The sequence below is a fragment of the Platichthys flesus genome, chromosome 4 (assembly GCF_949316205.1).
Source record: "Platichthys flesus chromosome 4, fPlaFle2.1, whole genome shotgun sequence".
Taxonomy (NCBI): domain Eukaryota; kingdom Metazoa; phylum Chordata; class Actinopteri; order Pleuronectiformes; family Pleuronectidae; genus Platichthys; species Platichthys flesus.
Genome location: NC_084948.1, coordinates 5784954 through 5803278, shown reverse-complemented (window position 1 = coordinate 5803278; position 18325 = coordinate 5784954). Strand labels below are relative to the sequence as shown.

General features: G+C 42.6%; 1 protein-coding gene across 1 annotated transcript in view; it reads left to right on the top strand.

The window, feature by feature from the left end:
* The first annotated feature begins 222 nt into the window (after positions 1 to 222).
* dpf1 (double PHD fingers 1) overlaps positions 223 to 18325 on the top strand; it is a 40687-nt gene continuing 22584 nt past the window's right edge. The window contains 7 exon segments of the mRNA XM_062386180.1: positions 223 to 243; positions 246 to 430; positions 12225 to 12254; positions 12797 to 12957; positions 14180 to 14287; positions 15787 to 15914; positions 17303 to 17392. Coding sequence (XP_062242164.1) covers positions 223 to 243; positions 246 to 430; positions 12225 to 12254; positions 12797 to 12957; positions 14180 to 14287; positions 15787 to 15914; positions 17303 to 17392 — 723 coding nt within the window.

Below are 18325 nucleotides of genomic sequence, written 5' to 3'. Positions count from 1 at the left end.
GACAGACAGACAGACAGACACACAGACAGACAGACACACAGACACACAGACCAACAGCCTGACAGACAGACCGGCAATCCAGCTTTGACACAACTGTAGATATTTCATTATAAATTCGGATCTTGGGGGATGGATCTACCCTCACAGGTCCGAGGCGGGACCGTGGTACTCGCGCCGCTGTCCCCGCTGGTACTTGTAGTACCCACCTCCTCGGCATGTTCCATGTTGACATGCGTAAAAAACTACACTTCCCCCAAAGCTGTCACGGCGCGCTTCCGCCTCCCATTGGCTGCTCGCTCCAGCCGCAGCCCCAGAGAATGAATGAAATTGAAATAGCTGCTACATTACATGTACAATTCCGGGCTCTGCAGTGTTGCATTCTATCACACTGTATCAAAATGGCCACAGCGGTGCAGAACCCCCTCAAATCGTAAGTACAACGCGTTTTACTGAGCGGCTGCGGTTTATGTGTTTGTGCATGCTGTCAGTGCAAATTTAGCACCCTGAGAATGCCAGATAATTCTCAGCATGATTACCAGCGCATATGCATGCAATGCACAGAGCAGAGATGGAGATGATAACGTCAGGGAATCAGCCCTGGACAAAAGTTATATTTAAAGCCGACGGGGGTTGGCTCTGGTCTCTTTGGAAGGGGATCATTGTGCGCTCCGATGCTATTCATGTCTTCCTGAGCCAACAGCAGCAGCGTGTGTGCAGGGATATGGAGGAATGCTGGAGGTAGATTTGGGTGACCCGGTGTGTCCCTTGCCAGTGTAGCCAGCCAAGATCACGGCCAAAGCCAGGCAGGGAGAGACGGAGTGTAAGACTTCCCTGTCCCTTTCTACACATTTTATATTTGGACACAGAGAAGCAAGGTAAACAGGTAGATGAGTGCTCGGGTTTAGGCTGCAGCGTCACCTCTCTTGCCGGACCTCTCGGGAATATATAGGTTTAGGTAAGAATGCTGGAATACCCCGGCACTTGCGTATAATTCTTCAGCGCCTACAATAAAGCTTAGAATAAACCCCTAAATTGCAATCTGGCGCTTTACGCGTATAACGCACATCTCAGCGGATATCTATCTCTGCCACGGGGTCTATTAACGGGTGGATTTCCCGTGAAGTTTTTTCTGTGATGATCCCCTTTGTGCGTTTTTTTGTTGAGGGGGGTCATTTTTTCGGAGACTGGTTTCAGCGGAATGCAGACGCCTGCTGCCCGCCTGGGCTCCTGTCCAAAAAGGTGGCTGATGGTGGTGCGTCTGTCAGCGGGTATTTACGCAAGTCTAGCCGTGGAGGAGGAAGAAAAAACACACACAATAGCTCCAATATAAACACACACAAACACGAGATAGTTGGAGCCCAGTGAAGATTCAGCTCAGCTTAGGCAGTTTGAAACAAAGAAAAGTCAGAAGAGCTGTGTATAAAACAGGGGCGCACATCTGATGCTGGGCATGGTTTTACCTGAGCAAGGATAAAGACTGTCTGTGTGCGTGCGTGTGTGTGTGTGCATGTGTGCGTGAGTGCGTGTGTGTGTGTTTGTGTCTGAGATGCAGCCATAGGCGACATTTCGTACAATTCCCTGAACGACTGCCCTGTATGTGTTTTGCAGAGCACTTGACAGGAGAGACAGGATTGCAATGGTAGTTACTCATCGAGCAACTGTGTGCTGATTGGCTGTGATGGTATTTTACTGTTTGCGCCAAATTAATTCAGGTACACATCTCAATACAACTCATAAAAAGTGGTAGATGGTCAATTTCAAGGTTTAATTACTGGACGAGCTGAAACCATAGTTGTATTATCTGACGATGGGACAGAGGCTGCATATTGGAACCTCAGAGTACAGAGCATCCTCTCCTCTTCTCTACCTCCACCTCCTCTTCACCCCCCACCCCCTCCCTCCTCCTCTCTAAGGGATGCTCAACCAAGCAGAGCCCAACTGTGGCCTGATTGCTCCCAGGGGCCCTCACTGACACCATGTCAGTGGTTTAAATTGACTGATTTGCATGGATTTTATACCGGGACAATTTGAGAGAAGACGTTTTGGCGGTGGCAGGAAGAGAACTCGACAGGGGGGAAGGAATAGAAAGTAAAAAGTAAAAAAAAAATAGGCTCAAGGTCGATTTAAACAATTTAAATAGTTGTCTTACATTGATTTTTAAGTGCTTAGAAAGTTTGACAAAAGAGAAAAAATTGAATAAGTCATAAAAGAAGCAGCCAAGTTGTCAGCTATGCAGTTTCAACCCTGCAGGGATGCTGGCATCCTCTGCCAGTACTGCATCTGACTCTATGAGCAGAACTAAAGCTAAATGTATTTATCACACAAGGCCACAGAAATCAACAATGACTTAGGTACCACACTGTGATTGGGCTTTAATGTGCATGTCTACAAACTAACTCACTGTTAGAGGCATATACAAATAAGGCGCCCATGCAGTAAAAGGGGCGAAAGGACTGGTCAAATTTGGCTGAGTGTCGGCCGAGTATAGGGTGGCTGGCTGCACACCAGAGACCGTGTCTGTTGTGTCCTTAAATGTCCTTAAACCTGGTTAAAGATCTGAAATCAATTATAATTAATTCAATGGATGTAAATTCTGGGGGAAGCTTTTACAATTGTTGCCCATTGCCCAGCCAAGTGTGTGTGTTTGTGTCTGTGTGTGTGTGTGTGTGTCTTTGTTGGGCCTGCAGTGTGTGTGTGTGTGTGTATTTGTGTGTGTGTAGTAAGTAGAGTCGAGGGTTCATTTGTGTGCTGAAGCAAATCAGTGGAGGAGCGAGCATGCAGCTCCAGCGCCCAATCTACTGGGCATTTCCTTTTACCAGCCCTCACGCGGTCTGTCTCTCTGCTGGATTAGAGACTCCTTTTAATCTCCCATTCTCTCCTTCTCCTCTACTTCTCTCTCCCTCTTATTTCCTCTCTGTCCTCCCATCACCCCTGCCACCCCATCTTTCACGTTCCCTCCCTGTGTCTTCCTCACCATCATCCTACATCCATCACTGTTTTTTTCTTCTGCATCTCCCTTTTGTTCAGCCATTTCCTCCCTGTCTCCCTCTCTCTTTCCTCATTTTCCTTATTTTCTGACTCTGGTTTAAAACCATCTTAGCCCTCAGTGTTGTCAACTGTCAACCCCCACCCTCCACCTTCCACCACTCTTCTGTGCATTGTCACTGCTTATATATTCCGAAAAAATGTACAGGAAAATCTCAATGCTTTAGTTAGATCCCTTTAAATCGTGTTCGAAAGCTCATTCCTAACAGTTCCTTTGGGGGGATTTTCTCTAGATTTGGATTATCCGCTGACATAAAGTGTTTTTTGTCCACTGCTCACACCAAATTACACCGTTAGCAGCATCACAAAGTGTTGTTTTAGTGTCAAGCGACACATGAAGACCCTGCCTCCAAATAGTGTTGTTCATTTCGGATGCTTCCTGCTTGTGAAGTAGATGACAAAACAATAAAACTGAAAATATTTTAAGGAACAATGTGTAATCAAATCAAATTGACAGCTAGAATTTCACATTATTACAATCAATTTCAACATGCAGGTGGCAGAATTAGTCACATTGGCAGTTGATGTTGCGTGTATGTGTAAGATATTACTTCCTCGTGCTGGTTATAGAGGCAGAGATGCAGATAATGGTGTGCTGTGGTATTGGCAGCGGTTGTGGCAGGGGCCTATATAATATTATTTTCTGTCCTGCCTGACTGAGCCAGGCTAAATGAGTTCCATGTAATAACCGGCTCTGTGTGCAAACAGCCTCGCGCCACAGCCTGTGCATCCATTTCCAGATCTTTCTCTCATTCTTTCAGTCTCTGCCTCTCATTCCCTCACTTGCTCATTTGTGTAGTATCACCCGTGTGGATGGGGATTCTCACACACACTCATACACACACACACACACACACAGACATACACACATACACACAAACACCAGGGAACGTACACATAGTTGCACTCCTTCGTTCCCTTTCTTGCTCTCAGTATTTTTTTCTCAATTCGTGGGAGTGAGCCTAAGGTCTGATGTTTTTAGGGGTATTTCTTTTTCCGAGTTATTCCTTTCATCATCCCTCTTATTTAGACTTTCTATCTGTTTTACTTTGTCTTTTTTAAGACATTTTCAAGAGAGACAGAGAGAGGAAGAAAAAGAGAGAGACATACATAAGTATTTTTAGCTCTATGACCTATTTCTCCAGTGCTACCTAACTAACTGACAGTCAGCTCTACTGCTTTTGGGACCGTGCGTGATATCCAGCCAGGAATTTTGGAATTTGTAGTTCTATTGGGGCTTGAACTTGTAGTCCAAGTGCAAAGAATGGAGGAAGCAGAGAATGAATCTCTCCTCTTCCTCTTCCTCTTCCTCTTCCTCTTCCTCTTCCTCTTCCTCTTCTTAGCATTATATCCCCTCCCTTCTCTTGTCATTCCCCATTTATATTATTCCCAGTGTCATCGCGTGTCCAGTGGATCCCTATCAGGAGTTGTTGAGGGTGGAGTCAATCCAATGGCTGCTCCCCTCTGCAGCACTTTAATAAGGATGCAGACTGGTGGGGAACTGGATAAGAAAACACACACATACGCACACGCACACACATAGACACACACACACACACACACACACGTACACATGCACTCACACATGCACATCCAGATACAGAGGTAGGGAATCCATCGCCATAATAAGAGGCCAAGTGCAGTGGTGATAAATCTCACCTGAAGGAGCTGTTCGGAGGCAGATTGCCTTACCCTGATGTACTGCCCTCAATACACACTGCAGCTAGCTATGGGCTATATACACCCACACATATAGACCAGGATTGAATGCACACACAAATACAAATACTCAGAATGCATAAATGGGTATGTGAGTATGCATGAGTAATAAGTACATGAGTTTGCGTGCATACGTAGAAAAAAACACAAACTGTAACCCACAAATGGGTAACGTGTACACAGACATGCACCATGCGGCCCTATGATTCACAGTTATATAGTGGACTCGCAGATAACCACACCCAGTGGACAACGAGAGAGGTGCACACATGGGAAATGACACACAACTCTTCATTAAAGTCCCCCGTGTATTATTTGTTGCATAGCTCTGTCTCTGTCTGCCTCCCTCACTCATCTGTTCTCTGTCATATCTCTGCCATATCTCTTGTCATGTTCAGGTAGACAAATGGTCAGTTGCCGACACACATGCACACACAGATGCACAGATGCAGTACTGTGACAGCGATTCAAGGAAACTGACGTTTCCCAGCTGGTAGTGTGGCAGACATCCACTACTGCACAGACACTGCCACACACACACACACTCCTGTCTGTCCATCTGTCTGTCTGTCACTGTCAAACCGAATATCGGGCCTCTTTGTCTTTCTGACTGACATGCACCCTTTCACAGACACACACAGACACACAGACACACACACACACAGACACACACAGACAAACACACACACACACACACACACACACGCACACACACAATCACACACTCTCACTAACACAAAGGTTCCTGTTTTCATTAACTGACATAAAAGAATAAGAGCCGGATCACTGTATTTGTGCATATTTATATATATATATCCTCTTGCCTATGCAACCGGGCAATTTTCAGATGAACTGTAAATACGTTCATGCACACACAGATTGAGAAAAGAGAGAAATAAGAGAAATCATTTCACAGAGAGAGAGAGAGAGAGAGAGAGAGAACAAATTGAATTGCGGGTGGTGGGGATGGGGTGGAGGGGTGAGAGGGAGGAGGGGTGAATTGGTAAGGGTGATATTGCATAGTTTAATCTGTTGAGTTCAGCCATGGAAGGGCTGGGCTGGGGGAGGGGAGGAACAGTACAGTCGCAGGCCGCTTGATATTAGTTCTCTGTGTGCACACACAGACAAAGCTCCGTAGGCCAGACAACATTCGTGTGTATATGTGTGTCGGTGTGTGCGTGTGTGAGTAACTGCACAGATGGACAATGGTGGATGAGGCAGGTGTGTGGTCCAGGTGTACAGACATGAAGATGTAGGCACAAGTGTAACACCCCCACTACCCTGCACACAAACACCCAAAAATCCACACACCCCCACACAGCTCCCCCCTCTCACACACACACACACACACACACACAGACACACACACACACACACACACACACACACACACACACACACATATATTTACAGACCTAAAGGGCTAAACACTCCCATACAATCTGCACTCAGCCCTCCTGAAGCCATTTACATGTGGGCTACTTCATTTCCTTCCAGTTTAATTACCTCATTCCACACAGTTGGAAACCACCATTGGAATGAAATCCTTTGCTGGCATCAACGATTTTTGTAATTGTGTTCGAATTTTTTTTTATTCCACCATTCTCGTCAGCTTTTCCAATGATTAAATTTCACCCCTAGGGGGAGCCCTTTGTTTCACTATTAAGTGGAGAACCATGTAATTGGTGTGGTTAATTACACCTTTACCTTAAATCTGCTGCCGGCATTGTTTGTGTGTGTATGCACCGGTAGACTGTGACCCAGTGTGTGCTGAAGTGAACTGCAACTGCTGGATGGGACTCAGACAATAGCTTAGCCAGGGTGGGCCTGGTGGGATGGCTGTGCTCTTCAGGAAGACTGTATGCCAACTCCCTATCAGGAGTACGAGTGTGTTTATTTGTGTGTGTGCGTGTGTACACACAGCAGCTTCCTCAGTGTTTTCCTCCCTGCTGTTTGCTCAGTGCAGACTGAGGCAGACAGCGTAGTCCGGGCTTTGGATTCACATACGCACACAAACACATAAACTACCCTCTCATTCCTTTTCCTCATCTTGATTTACCAGGTGTCAGAGTATGTCTCTGGTTACATGTTCATAATATTGGTTGTTCATGTCAGTTGTGTATGCAGGGAAATCTTGGAGATATTTGTATATATGCATGCATAATAGAACATCCTCTTTGCTTTGAATCTTTACAGCATGTGCATGCATTTTCTATCCCACATTTCTGCATGTGTGCTCATGTGTACAGGTGTCCTCTGTGTTGTTTCCGTGCCCTTGCATAGTGCAGGCCTGTGTGATTGTCATTTCTGTCATGTCTGCCTGGACAGTTTTGGTAGTCAGCTCCAGTTTGTTGGAGAGCTGGCTCTGTGCCAGTTAATTACTAGTATTTCGCTCTGCGCTTGTGAGTCAGTGCACATCTCTGAGCCCAAACTATACTTGGAATAAACCAGAAATAGAAATAAATGTTGATAACATTATAGCAAAATGAAACTGAATGGAATTGTAGAATTAGTTTTCATGCTGAATGAGAGGTATTTATTCACAGTGTGTTGACGTGGAATCAGGCTTTTGGCTTTTCTTCATCGGTAGTGTGGTTTGTCATTTATCGGAGCCACTCTCTGTGGTTGTGTTCTCAGCAACCTGCTTGGTTGGACCTCAGACCACAGAGCAGAGATTCAGTAAGTGTTACCCTCTCTACATGGAGGAAAATCCATTATAACACACACACACACACACACACACACACACACACACACACAAACAGTTGGAATTTTATGCAGTATGCAGTACGCGCTAAGTACTTCAATGTGTGTGTCTTTGTTAGAGAAGTCTTTAAGCAGTGTGTAAATGTATATGAATGGTGAACACGATCTGTTTATATGAGTGCATTGATCCCACTCTCAGAGTCTCTGTAGATGTGACTGTTGGTCAAATGTGAAATATGAAATGGACAATATGACAGCAAAATACGCATAAAATACTTTTTTTTTTTTTTTTTTGCAGGGTCAAGCAAAAAGTACTCAGAGAACCAATTACATTTTGTAAATGTGAACGATTTTTTCCCCCCTTTCTTTAACATTGTGAGATTTCAACAGTTTGGTTGATTTTTCAGATAACAGTTTGTTTTGATGTAAAACTCCGGCCCCGTTTAGCAGACGGATCTTCAGGAGTGTGTAACATTGGTGCAGATCCATGGTGGACATCATGATTAACAGCTGTGATGTATTCATGGTGATTGGTCGATCACATGTATTGATGGGACGTCGTTCCATGGTTCTATCCCCAATTGCTAATGTGCACACAAATTATGACATCAGTGCGAGATGGCCACAAGCATTTGCAGAATCATTTGGCTTCATACCTGGATATTGGGAGGAAGTGGAGACGTGTCAACCATCTTTATACACGCTATACTCCACTGTGGAACTACAAAAGCTACTTGAGTCTCTACTATGCAGCCATATGCACAATACACAGTCTGTTGCTTCAACTTTACATTTTGACAGGAGACATGGGCACTGATGAACCTGCCAGTGGCTAATAATGCAACCACGTCAGCGAGCCACCTGAGTAACACTTAACCTCTTATGACATACATGTTTTTAAGATGTTAATGTTTTTGTGAAGCAGTGCGTATGGTCCATGTAGAGACCATGTGGGAGGACATGGTGTCTGTCGCTCGCTGAGTTCAGAGTAGTTTAATTTCTCTGCTGTTCGGCTTCACTATTACTTAGCGAGCATGATGAGAGACTGCATTAGAGGCAGTATTTGCTGATCACACTTTTTCTGCTGTCGCCACTCCCTGGATGGAGGTTTTGAATCATATCTGGGAGCTGAAGATGATTATTTTACAAATTGAGACTGGTCTAGAAAATGCGTCCGCAGCAAATGACAGAGAGCTTTTCACAGGTCATCCTGCTCTGCTACTGAACAGCTCAAGACTTGTGTCTCTCTCCGTGGCACTGTTGTCCCTTTCTCTACTCACCTCTTCCCTCATTGTCTCTCTGCCAATTCTTCATCTGTCTTTCACATTTTCATTCCCAACTTTCTCTTTTTTTTTGTCTACATCTCGCTCTCGGCCTCTACTGTGGGAGCCTTAGCTCCTCTCTTTTACAAGCCTCCCAGCAGGCAAACAGTCATGCTGCTCTGCTATCGCAATGTAATGAGATTGGGAGCACCCAAATTGAAAGAAGCCATTTTCTACAGCTGTCAACTTATTATCGAGAGGGGTGAGCCAGTACCTCTAAAGGCAGAGGAGGAGAGGAGGATGGTGATAGAGGGATGGAGGGGGGGGGGGGGGGTTGAAGTGAGAAAGCTGCTGAAGGAGGAGAGGGATGGGGAGCTCAGGGGTGAGCTGTTTCAAATTTGAATGCATTCCTTTTTTTCCTCACTCGATCTCTCTCTGGTATATTTCAGTGTGGTCACCAGTGCTGCCCTTGAAGTCCAAGTCTTTTTTTCACCAGGTTGCTCTTAATATTTAAAAAAGCCTATGTGTAGGGCTTAGTGGACTGGTGTTCTTTGAATGTGTGCGACTGTTCGAGCACCTCTCAGTGGGTGTGAGTGTTTATTTTCCCACTACATGACTATTTATATGCAAACAGAAGGTAGGCCTATATTTGGTTATGTCGATCTAACCTGCTCCACTCTCCATTGGTTTAATTTAAAGTGCAGGGAGGATACAGCACTAAAGCAAAGTGAAGTGAGGTGAGGAAAAGTCCCGATGACGCACCTGTGATGCGGCCATACGGTCACATGTACAGCCAGTCGCAGGCTCTGAGCTGTAAAGAAACATTTTCTCTCCAGCAGAGGGTGAGCAGCTCATTCCCACTGACACATTAATGCACATGAGTCTAGTGTGCCCCACATATTGACGCCCTGATCACATCCTTTAAATGTCACATGATGGCACTGCGAGGTCACGGAACTGGTTTAGGCGGTTTTGAAGACGCCACGCTGAAGCTCTCAGACTGCACCAGAATCTGCTGGGTCGGGATTTATCCTTCTTACTCCCCTCTCCAGTTTTAATCCAGCTACTAAGGACATTAAACCATTAATAATCTTCTTTTTGTTTGAGTGTCTTGTCAAAAAAGTAAAATCCTTTTAAACCTCTTTTTGCTTTTGTTCTAATCAAAGATGATTAAATGCTTTGTTTGTACCTCAACAGTCTTGTTGTGGTATGTTGTTTTTAAATAATTACACCAAAGAGGCTTTTGTCCCCTGAGTCTTTGTTCTTTTTTCCGGTTATAAGCCGATATCGCAGAAACTGTTTTACAGATTTAAAAAAAACTTTGGCAGAAGTTTAGGCTTAGTGCCGAAGAGGAACTGATACATTTCTGGTGGCGGAAAAAACTAGTGTTGGATTTTACATTTTTTGTGAAAGTTTCTTTTTTTACAATGACAAATTTAATCCAGTCTACCACATTGTGCATAATGGATGAACTCCTGAATACGTTTTATGGTTTGTTTGTTTTTCAACAAAGCAAACAAGATTCTCTTCAGTAATTGTTTCATAAATTAGTTTAAATGTTTGTTTTATAGTGTTAAAACTCCGTAAAAGTGTCGAAAGAGTCTTGACTTTATCTTCTTGTGGCTTCCATCAGGAGACAGGTTTTGCCTATAGAAGGGAAACTCCTCTAAGTTGTTTACATCAAAGTTGTATTAAGTGAAAACAGCAATTTAAAGCCCTTTTGTGTCTCTGTAGGTTTCGCTGTGTTAAATCTAGAATATAACCTCAGGTCACTTGAGTCAGTAGACACGTTTACATGGACAGCAATACTGCTTTATTAACCTGATTAAGACAGCAGTCTGAATAAGACTATGACACGTAAACAGCATTTTCTGATACCGTCACCTGAATAAGGTCATACTCGGAATAATCAATGATCAAATAAAGACATGTGGAGTATGTATACATCATAATCACATGACAATGTCCTATTGGAGAGTCCATTGCATTTTGCGACATTAAAACATTGCTTAAAGATGCATTCCCTCGAATATACATGAGTTGTAGGATGTAAAGTTGAAATGATTCAAAATAAGACTCAGCTCTGTAATATATGTGAATGCGAATGGAATATTCTATTAGCAACTAATGTAAAGACCATAATAAAATGAATGTCTTATCCATAGCAGGGCTGGGCCTTATGGCAAAAATTATATCAAGATGAAAGTGTTTATTTCAGCATATTGATAACAATCTAGATAAATGTCTAATTTTTATTTCTGTTAAGTTTAAAGACAGATTTCTGCTCCTGAGGGAAAGTTTTGGTTTTAAACTTTATGAGCAGGGGATGACAAACACTCTGCAAACAGCAGTACAAATCTGATATTGATCAATTATGTGCTTCTCACTGTGCTTGCACAATGCCTTCAAATTCCTACTTATGGAAATCATATTGCCATAATTGTTTATATTGTTTTATTGGCCCGACGATATTCAGGTCAATAGTCAGAATGTTGCTGTCCACGTAAACATAATCAGTGTAAGCTGGTTGTGAAGACTGGAAGTTTGATAAAAGTGTGGAATTTGAAAGGAGTGAGTTAACCCGACCTCTGTATACTGCTCATCATCCCTCATCTGCTTGAGTCTCATGTCTTACCATGGTTTCTTTCAGACTAACATTTCTCTGACTGAGCTCCTTGCGTTCATGTGGAATTGTGGGTAATTATGTCCCACTTTTTGACAAAGAACGTGTTAATTAAAAAGGTGATGTCTCTGGCTGTGCAAGATTGATTTTGATCCTTTGTTTCAAACTGTCAGCAGTTGGTCTGAACGAGTGATCAGTGCAATGTTGAACTTGTTCAGCATGTGAAGTTTTAATGCATTGAGATAATGTATAATTTCAAGCTAATTTGATGAAAACTACACATCTACACTGAGAATTGCTGCAAAATGAAGCAGTCATTTATTCAGAACACTTTTCAGAGACTGCTCAAACCAAATCCAGCAAATCATCCCATTGAAACAGCACTGGCTTTCTTCAGAGGTTGCTGTTGGCTCTGCCTGGCCCTGTGTGTGTGTGTGTGTGTGTTTGTGTGTGTGTTTGTGTGTGTGTGTGTGTGTGTGTGTGTGTGTGTGTGTGTGTGTGTGTGTGTGTGTGTGCGTGTGTGCTGTAGCTGTAGCTGTAGTTCAGTGTGTCCTGTATAGCAGAGTGACCTTGATGTCTGCACTCAGCAGGAAGACACTAGAGAGGAGTGATTAACAGGAGAAAGACAAAGAGAGAAGAGACCGAAGTGGGAAAAATGATGAACATTTCAAAAAGTGTGAACGGTAAACGTGCTAGGAAAAAAAAAATCAGAAGAGGGAGCTGATTCATAGAAAGGTGAAGGCACGAGAGAGTGATGGAAAGATGTAAAGGACCATGAAGCCTAAACGAACATTGGGTGGGGTGTAGGAGTGACTCACCACATGTCTATTGGATTTTTCTACATCTTCTTCTTCTTCTTCTCCCTACAGGCAATCTGGAGGTGCAGTCATCAAGAACAGGTAAGAGGGAGAGTGAGGGATCGGAGGGAGGGAGGGAGGGAGGGAGAGGGGAGTGAAACGAAGGATGGGGGGGGAACAAAATGAAGAATATTACACTGAATGTTAATCAAACTCACACAAGGACAGGTGAGAAAATAGATTGCATATAGTTGGCATCATACTCAGAGAGAAGAATGTGTATTGTGTATGTGTGTGTGTTTGTAGTTAGCATGACCCAGGTTGATAGGGCTGTGGATGTGTATGGCTTTTCAACACATGAACACACAGTTAAACAATAACTGCCCATGACATGCACTAAGATGTGTGTGCAGCTTGATACACACAAACACACATACACATACACACTGACAGACACATAAAGACACACACAGGCATGCATGCACACACACACACACACACATTTGGCCATCTTGTTTCCCAGCTGACATTGGACTGTATTCCCTGCTTCTCCTTCACCTTTGATCCCCACACCCCCTATTTACACTTTATATTCTTGCTCTTGCTCTTCCTTTTCCCCTCTTTTTTTTTCTTTCCTCCCTCAGTCTTGGTGAGGAGTTTTATAAGGAGGCCATTGAACACTGTCGCAGCTACAATGCCCGTCTGTGTGCCGAGCGCTCCATGCGTCTCCCCTTCCTGGACTCCCAGACCGGCGTGGCCCAGAGCAACTGTTACATCTGGATGGAGAAGAACCACCGTGGACCGGGTGTGTGTCTCTCTGTGTGTGTTTGTGTGTTCAGTACCTGGGAAGAGTAAGGTGTCTAGCTGAAGCACAAGGAGTCTTCCAGCGCACTCTTCTTTGTTAGTGTGTGTGTGTCTGTTTGTGTGTTTGTTGTGTTGTGCCAGCTGTTGTGCGACACAAATTACTCTCTTCAGTCATTTGTCCCGTGGCTTCCTTCCTTCCTCTGCTCTGCGTGTTTCTGTCGGTCTTTCCTCACTCCCTTATTTCCCCCTCCTCTTTTCCATGCCCCCACCTCTCACCTCAACTCTTTTTCCTTCTTTCCCTAAAGGGTGTTTTCTCATCGCTTTTTCTTTCTCTGTAACATCAGTGTATTTTGGCAGGGAATCAGACACCCCTGTAGGCAATGATATGCCGCTGGCACCAGCTATTCCAGAGAGGATGCTCTTTATGCATGTGTGTGTGTGTCTGTGTTTGTGTGTGTATGTTGTACGTGTATGTGTGTATGTTGGTTCACTGAGTTTGTAGCCTTTGGTGTCTGCCCCGTTAAACTCTTTTGTTTGTTAGTTCGTTTTTAGGTCTTACTTGATTTGCTTAAAGTAACAGAATCAATTTTGCTAATTGTTTTCATTAATGAACATTCTGAAAGTGTTTAAGAATTAAGGTTCATTCCTATTTGGTTTCTCTTGTTAATGTTTTTAATAGCTAACTATTCATTAGACACAACCTTGAGATGAAGTTTTCCAAAGCCGACAAAAGGTAGTTTATGAAGTATTTATAAACTGCGTTAATAATGGAAGCATGTGCAGTACCTCAGACAACCCTTTATACTATTGGCCATGCTAAAGTTGTCACACCAGAGTAGATACACTCAACATTAATGGTCCCCTGAGGAAGATGCTCAGGCTGACATATTTTGCTTATATTGAAATTGCTTGACAAACATTCGATTTGTATAATAAGAATGATAATAATATAGTATATTTTATTTATATAGCACTTTTCAAGCTTTCAACTTTTCGAGGGTTGAAATTTGAACCAGAAACCCCTGAAAGGCTCCCTTGTGGGAATTACATTTTTTGGAAATTAACAGCATATATTTCTACAGTATATAATCATTGGCACAGAAAAATGAAGACAATAGTCTCAAACGTTTTTGAGTTTAAACATTATTTTCTAATAATCTTTTTTTTTTTTTCTGAGTCATGTTTGTTTCTCTGTCAAGCTGTTGTATTCCTTTGTGTTTCAGGCCATGCACCAGGTCAGTTGTACACATATCCTGCACGCTGCTGGCGCAAGAAGAGACGGCTAAACATGTTGGAGGACCCACGGCTCGTCCCCATCGAGTTCAAAATTGGTAAGAAGTAACTGGGCCAGCTCTTTAGCATCAACATCACTGTGGAATCTGTCACTTTGGGTACATATTCCAAATTGCAAATTGTAAATAAATGCTGCCCATTTACCTCATAACATGCCACTCTTTTACCTTTGATTAGTTTGTTTTTGTTTATGCTTTATTTCATTTTTCTTTTAGCCTAAGGCTAGTCTTCCAAAATTCCATAGGCTTATTAAAATCATAATGTAGCCAGTGGAATCTAGTCTGCGTTCTGATGTGATAAAAAGGGCCAGATCACAAAATAATGTCTTGAGGTGATCTCCGTTTATTCCGACAAAATGAGACAAATTACAAAATCCTAAAAAGGGCTTACAGTACCTTGAAACAAAGACTGAAAAGAGCCAAAACACAAACTAAACCACAAAAATATGTTAGCATATTGCACAATAACTTCAAGTTAGCAAGTAAACTTACAACTATGACAACAGAAAGGATAGAAACAGGAAATGTATACCACATAACGTCACATACCTCCAATAGAGTTCAAAGGTAAAGAGAGGTGAAGCACCTTTTTGAGGAGGGTCACCAAAAAGTTAAACTGGTGGTTCAGAAACTTTCTCAAACCTTCCACATTTTTACTATGGAGGCCTGCACATGTCAGGTAATATACACATATTTTATGCAATAATTAAATATTATAGACTTGGTTACACATATAACTGCTTTATAATGGACATTTTTACTTAAGCATATTAAAACCTAATAGGCCTTAAGCACACAAATAGGCACCTGTTATGTTCTTTATTTCCCCTTGAGTAGCTTTGATTATTAAAATTCATGTTTATTCCACATTATATAATATTATTGCATTCACTGAATACTTTGCATCCGCTTGTAACCAATATTATTATATAAACATGTTTTTGAAAACCTTGTTGTTTTTTTCTGCCCCATCGGGAGGACAGTGAGGATTAAAATGTGTCTTGTTATTAACATTGTGGAGGTCAAACTATTTCTTCCACCTTTCCCTGCCTTTTTCTGACTGTGATATAAGACTGTTTAAACTATTGCTGATATTTTTGTCCAGAAGCTTTCCCCTAACTTAAAAAAAAACAGTCTGTACACAAAAAACTTTGTTTCACAAAATATCTCTGTCTAGATTACAACACAAACACGACTGCTAACGCTCAAACATCCCGCTGGTTTTGTTCATGGCTCTGTGTCGTCACCAAGCTTTGTGTTTGCATCATAATCAAACTAAAGTTTATGTAAAACTCTTTTGTGTCTTACAAGTAGAGAAAACATCTGTAAAGAAAATGTGGACACTTTCCCTAAACCTCATCCATATGATATTCAAATTGCAGATGCTTACTTCCCTGCTCAAAGCACTGCATAAAATCCTTGTGCCTCCACAAACCAGCCAGGTTTACTTTCCTCAGAGCAGCGTTAGCTCAAATGAGCACGTCAGCATGACTGTGTGGTCTCTGCTGCTTTCTGATCGTAATTGTCTCATCCCTCAGACTACGAGGCTTCGCTAAAGAAGGAGGGGGGCATCCCGGATGGGCCTGTGCTGGAGTCGCTTCTCGCCGGGGAAACCCTGGACAAGAAGGTAGAAACCAAGGAAGAAGAGCCAATGAGCGAGTGTCAGGTGAGACTCATTGTTCTCCCTCCCCCTCTCATTTCTCTCTTCAGTTATTTGTTATTCTCTGTGTCTTGTTCTTGATGTTTTCCTCTTATGTCAGCCTGTCTCCTCTCTTTATCTGTCTGTATTACCTTCTGTGTTTGTGTTCCTCTGTTTGTCTCCGCCTTTGCATCTCGGAGCGTGTTTTGTTGGTGACATCCCTCCTGGCTCAAAATGTGTGCGTGTGTGTGTTTGTGTGTTTAATCGTAATTGTGTGTGATTGCACTGGAGTCAATCTTGGGAATCCACTTGTGTATATAGCCACATTTTTCTGAATAAGGGGCATTTGAGGGAATCAGAGCCACCTCTTTGCTGTTTGTCATTCTTTTGCGGCATGTGGCACTTTTCTAGGCAGGAACCTTAAGTCCACCTAACTCTGTATTTCATCAGCTACAGGGCGTTGCTCTTGAACTCTTGAACTCAGACGGACAGCTAATCAATCAGCAGTTGAGTGAATGGCCGTCACAGCTTTCTGAAAGCTGAAGTAGTGTTCATTTCCTCTAATCCAGGTCTCAAGGCCCACTCTGGGCTTTACGTCAACACCTTACAGCGATCTCTTTTGGAACACAATCCGGTTAAAGTCTTGTAAAATAAAACTGTTGTTTTCCTATAAGGCGTAAAAAAAAAAAAAACACTCAACTCTTAAAGGAGGATTGATTTTACACATAAAGTTCAATGGAGAGTAGTATGCAGCCCGTGAAGGTTGGATGAAGGATGGAGCTGACTAAAGAACTGACCCAGATGATGTTGTTAGTGGTATCTTTTTTTTAATGTTTTTTCCATCATGTCAACGGAGTCCCTAAAGTCTCGACAGTGATCTTGTTAGATGCACAGAGCTGATCAAGTTTTATTTTCACATAATGTCACATAATAAATTTATGCAGTGGGAAATGTAGGAGCTTGTGTTTTAGGGGCTTGACCCATTTAAGAGACTAAAATCAGGATAGTTAGCAGGCTGTTGTTTGATTATGTTATTTCCTTTTTTAATGTGCATCCGCGGAGTCTCCTTGCTTGGAATGTGGAATACTAAGTTGGATTTTGAGCCCTTTCAGTTAAGAAAGTAGTAAATCGAATCATTTATTTCAATTTCAATGAAACACTGACACATTTGGCTATATATAGTGTTAATGGTTCTGCTCTTACAGCTGTTTCCTGCACTATGATTAAGCAAACAACCTCAAAATCAGCAGGAATATTGTGCAATCAGCAGGAAGATTGTGCAATTTAATGACCACCCACGGGTCATATGGAACAAATGGAAGAATAGGCTGAGACGGCAGAAAGAGAAGAGAAGAAAAGAAAAATCTTACAGTCTACCCTGTACCTCTCTCTCCTTCTATATTTCGCCACCACAGAAGTTGCTTGTCGGGGATTTCCCTCACGACCTGGAGGTGGATGAGATGGAGGAGGACGTTCCGAAGCGCAAGAACCGTACCAAAGCACGGGTTAGCACAGCATTGACATTTCATACTTTAATCAAGCCTAGGTGAAGGTTAAGTGACCTGCCTGTCAGACGCACATACATACAGCTGAATTAGACCACAGTTTAAGAGGACAGCCTTTAAGGTATTCTGATGCACTATACTTGAGCACAACCTTTGCATGCATGTGAGAGCCTATCACTTTTTAAATCCTGAACATGTTTAAAGCTCTGTAATGAAATGCTATGTACATACCAACAGTCTTTACGTATAATACATGCTGTCAGATCCAGATATTAAGATTCTGCTCGTGCTGGAACAACCTTTTATTTTTAAATTTTTCTTTTTGCAACTTTAATTGAATCGGACAGGTTTTTCCCCTCCATCCTATGGGAAGATAATCAAGTGTTAACAATGTATTCGGAAAAGTTTCACACATACACACGTACACACGTACACATGTACACACGTACACACATATACACAGACACACTCGCACACACTCACACAAACACATGCTCACACGCAGACACCAGCGTTGCTAATTGGAGCTGTTGCTCCCCTGCTTGGTGTCATCAGCCCCCTCCTGCTGGAAGTGCAGCTTTACACTGAGAGCAGATGATTAGCATGCAAACGTGTGCGTGTGTCTGTGTGTGTGTGTGTGTGTGTGTGTGTGTACATGATCATGTAAATGTGGGTTTGTAGGCACCTGAACACACAAAACAAGAGAGTTTGCTGTTACGCTAGAATACAGGACTTCTGTGACAAGTCAAAAAACTGAAACTTTAGCCATGTAATTTATGTGTCTCTGTGTGCGTGTGTGTGTTTGTGTGTGTGTGTGTGTGTACATGATCATGTAAATGTGGGTTTGTAGGCACTTGAACACACAAAACAAGAGAGTTTGCTGTTACACTAGAATACAGGACTTCTGTGACAAGTCAAAAAACTGAAACTTTA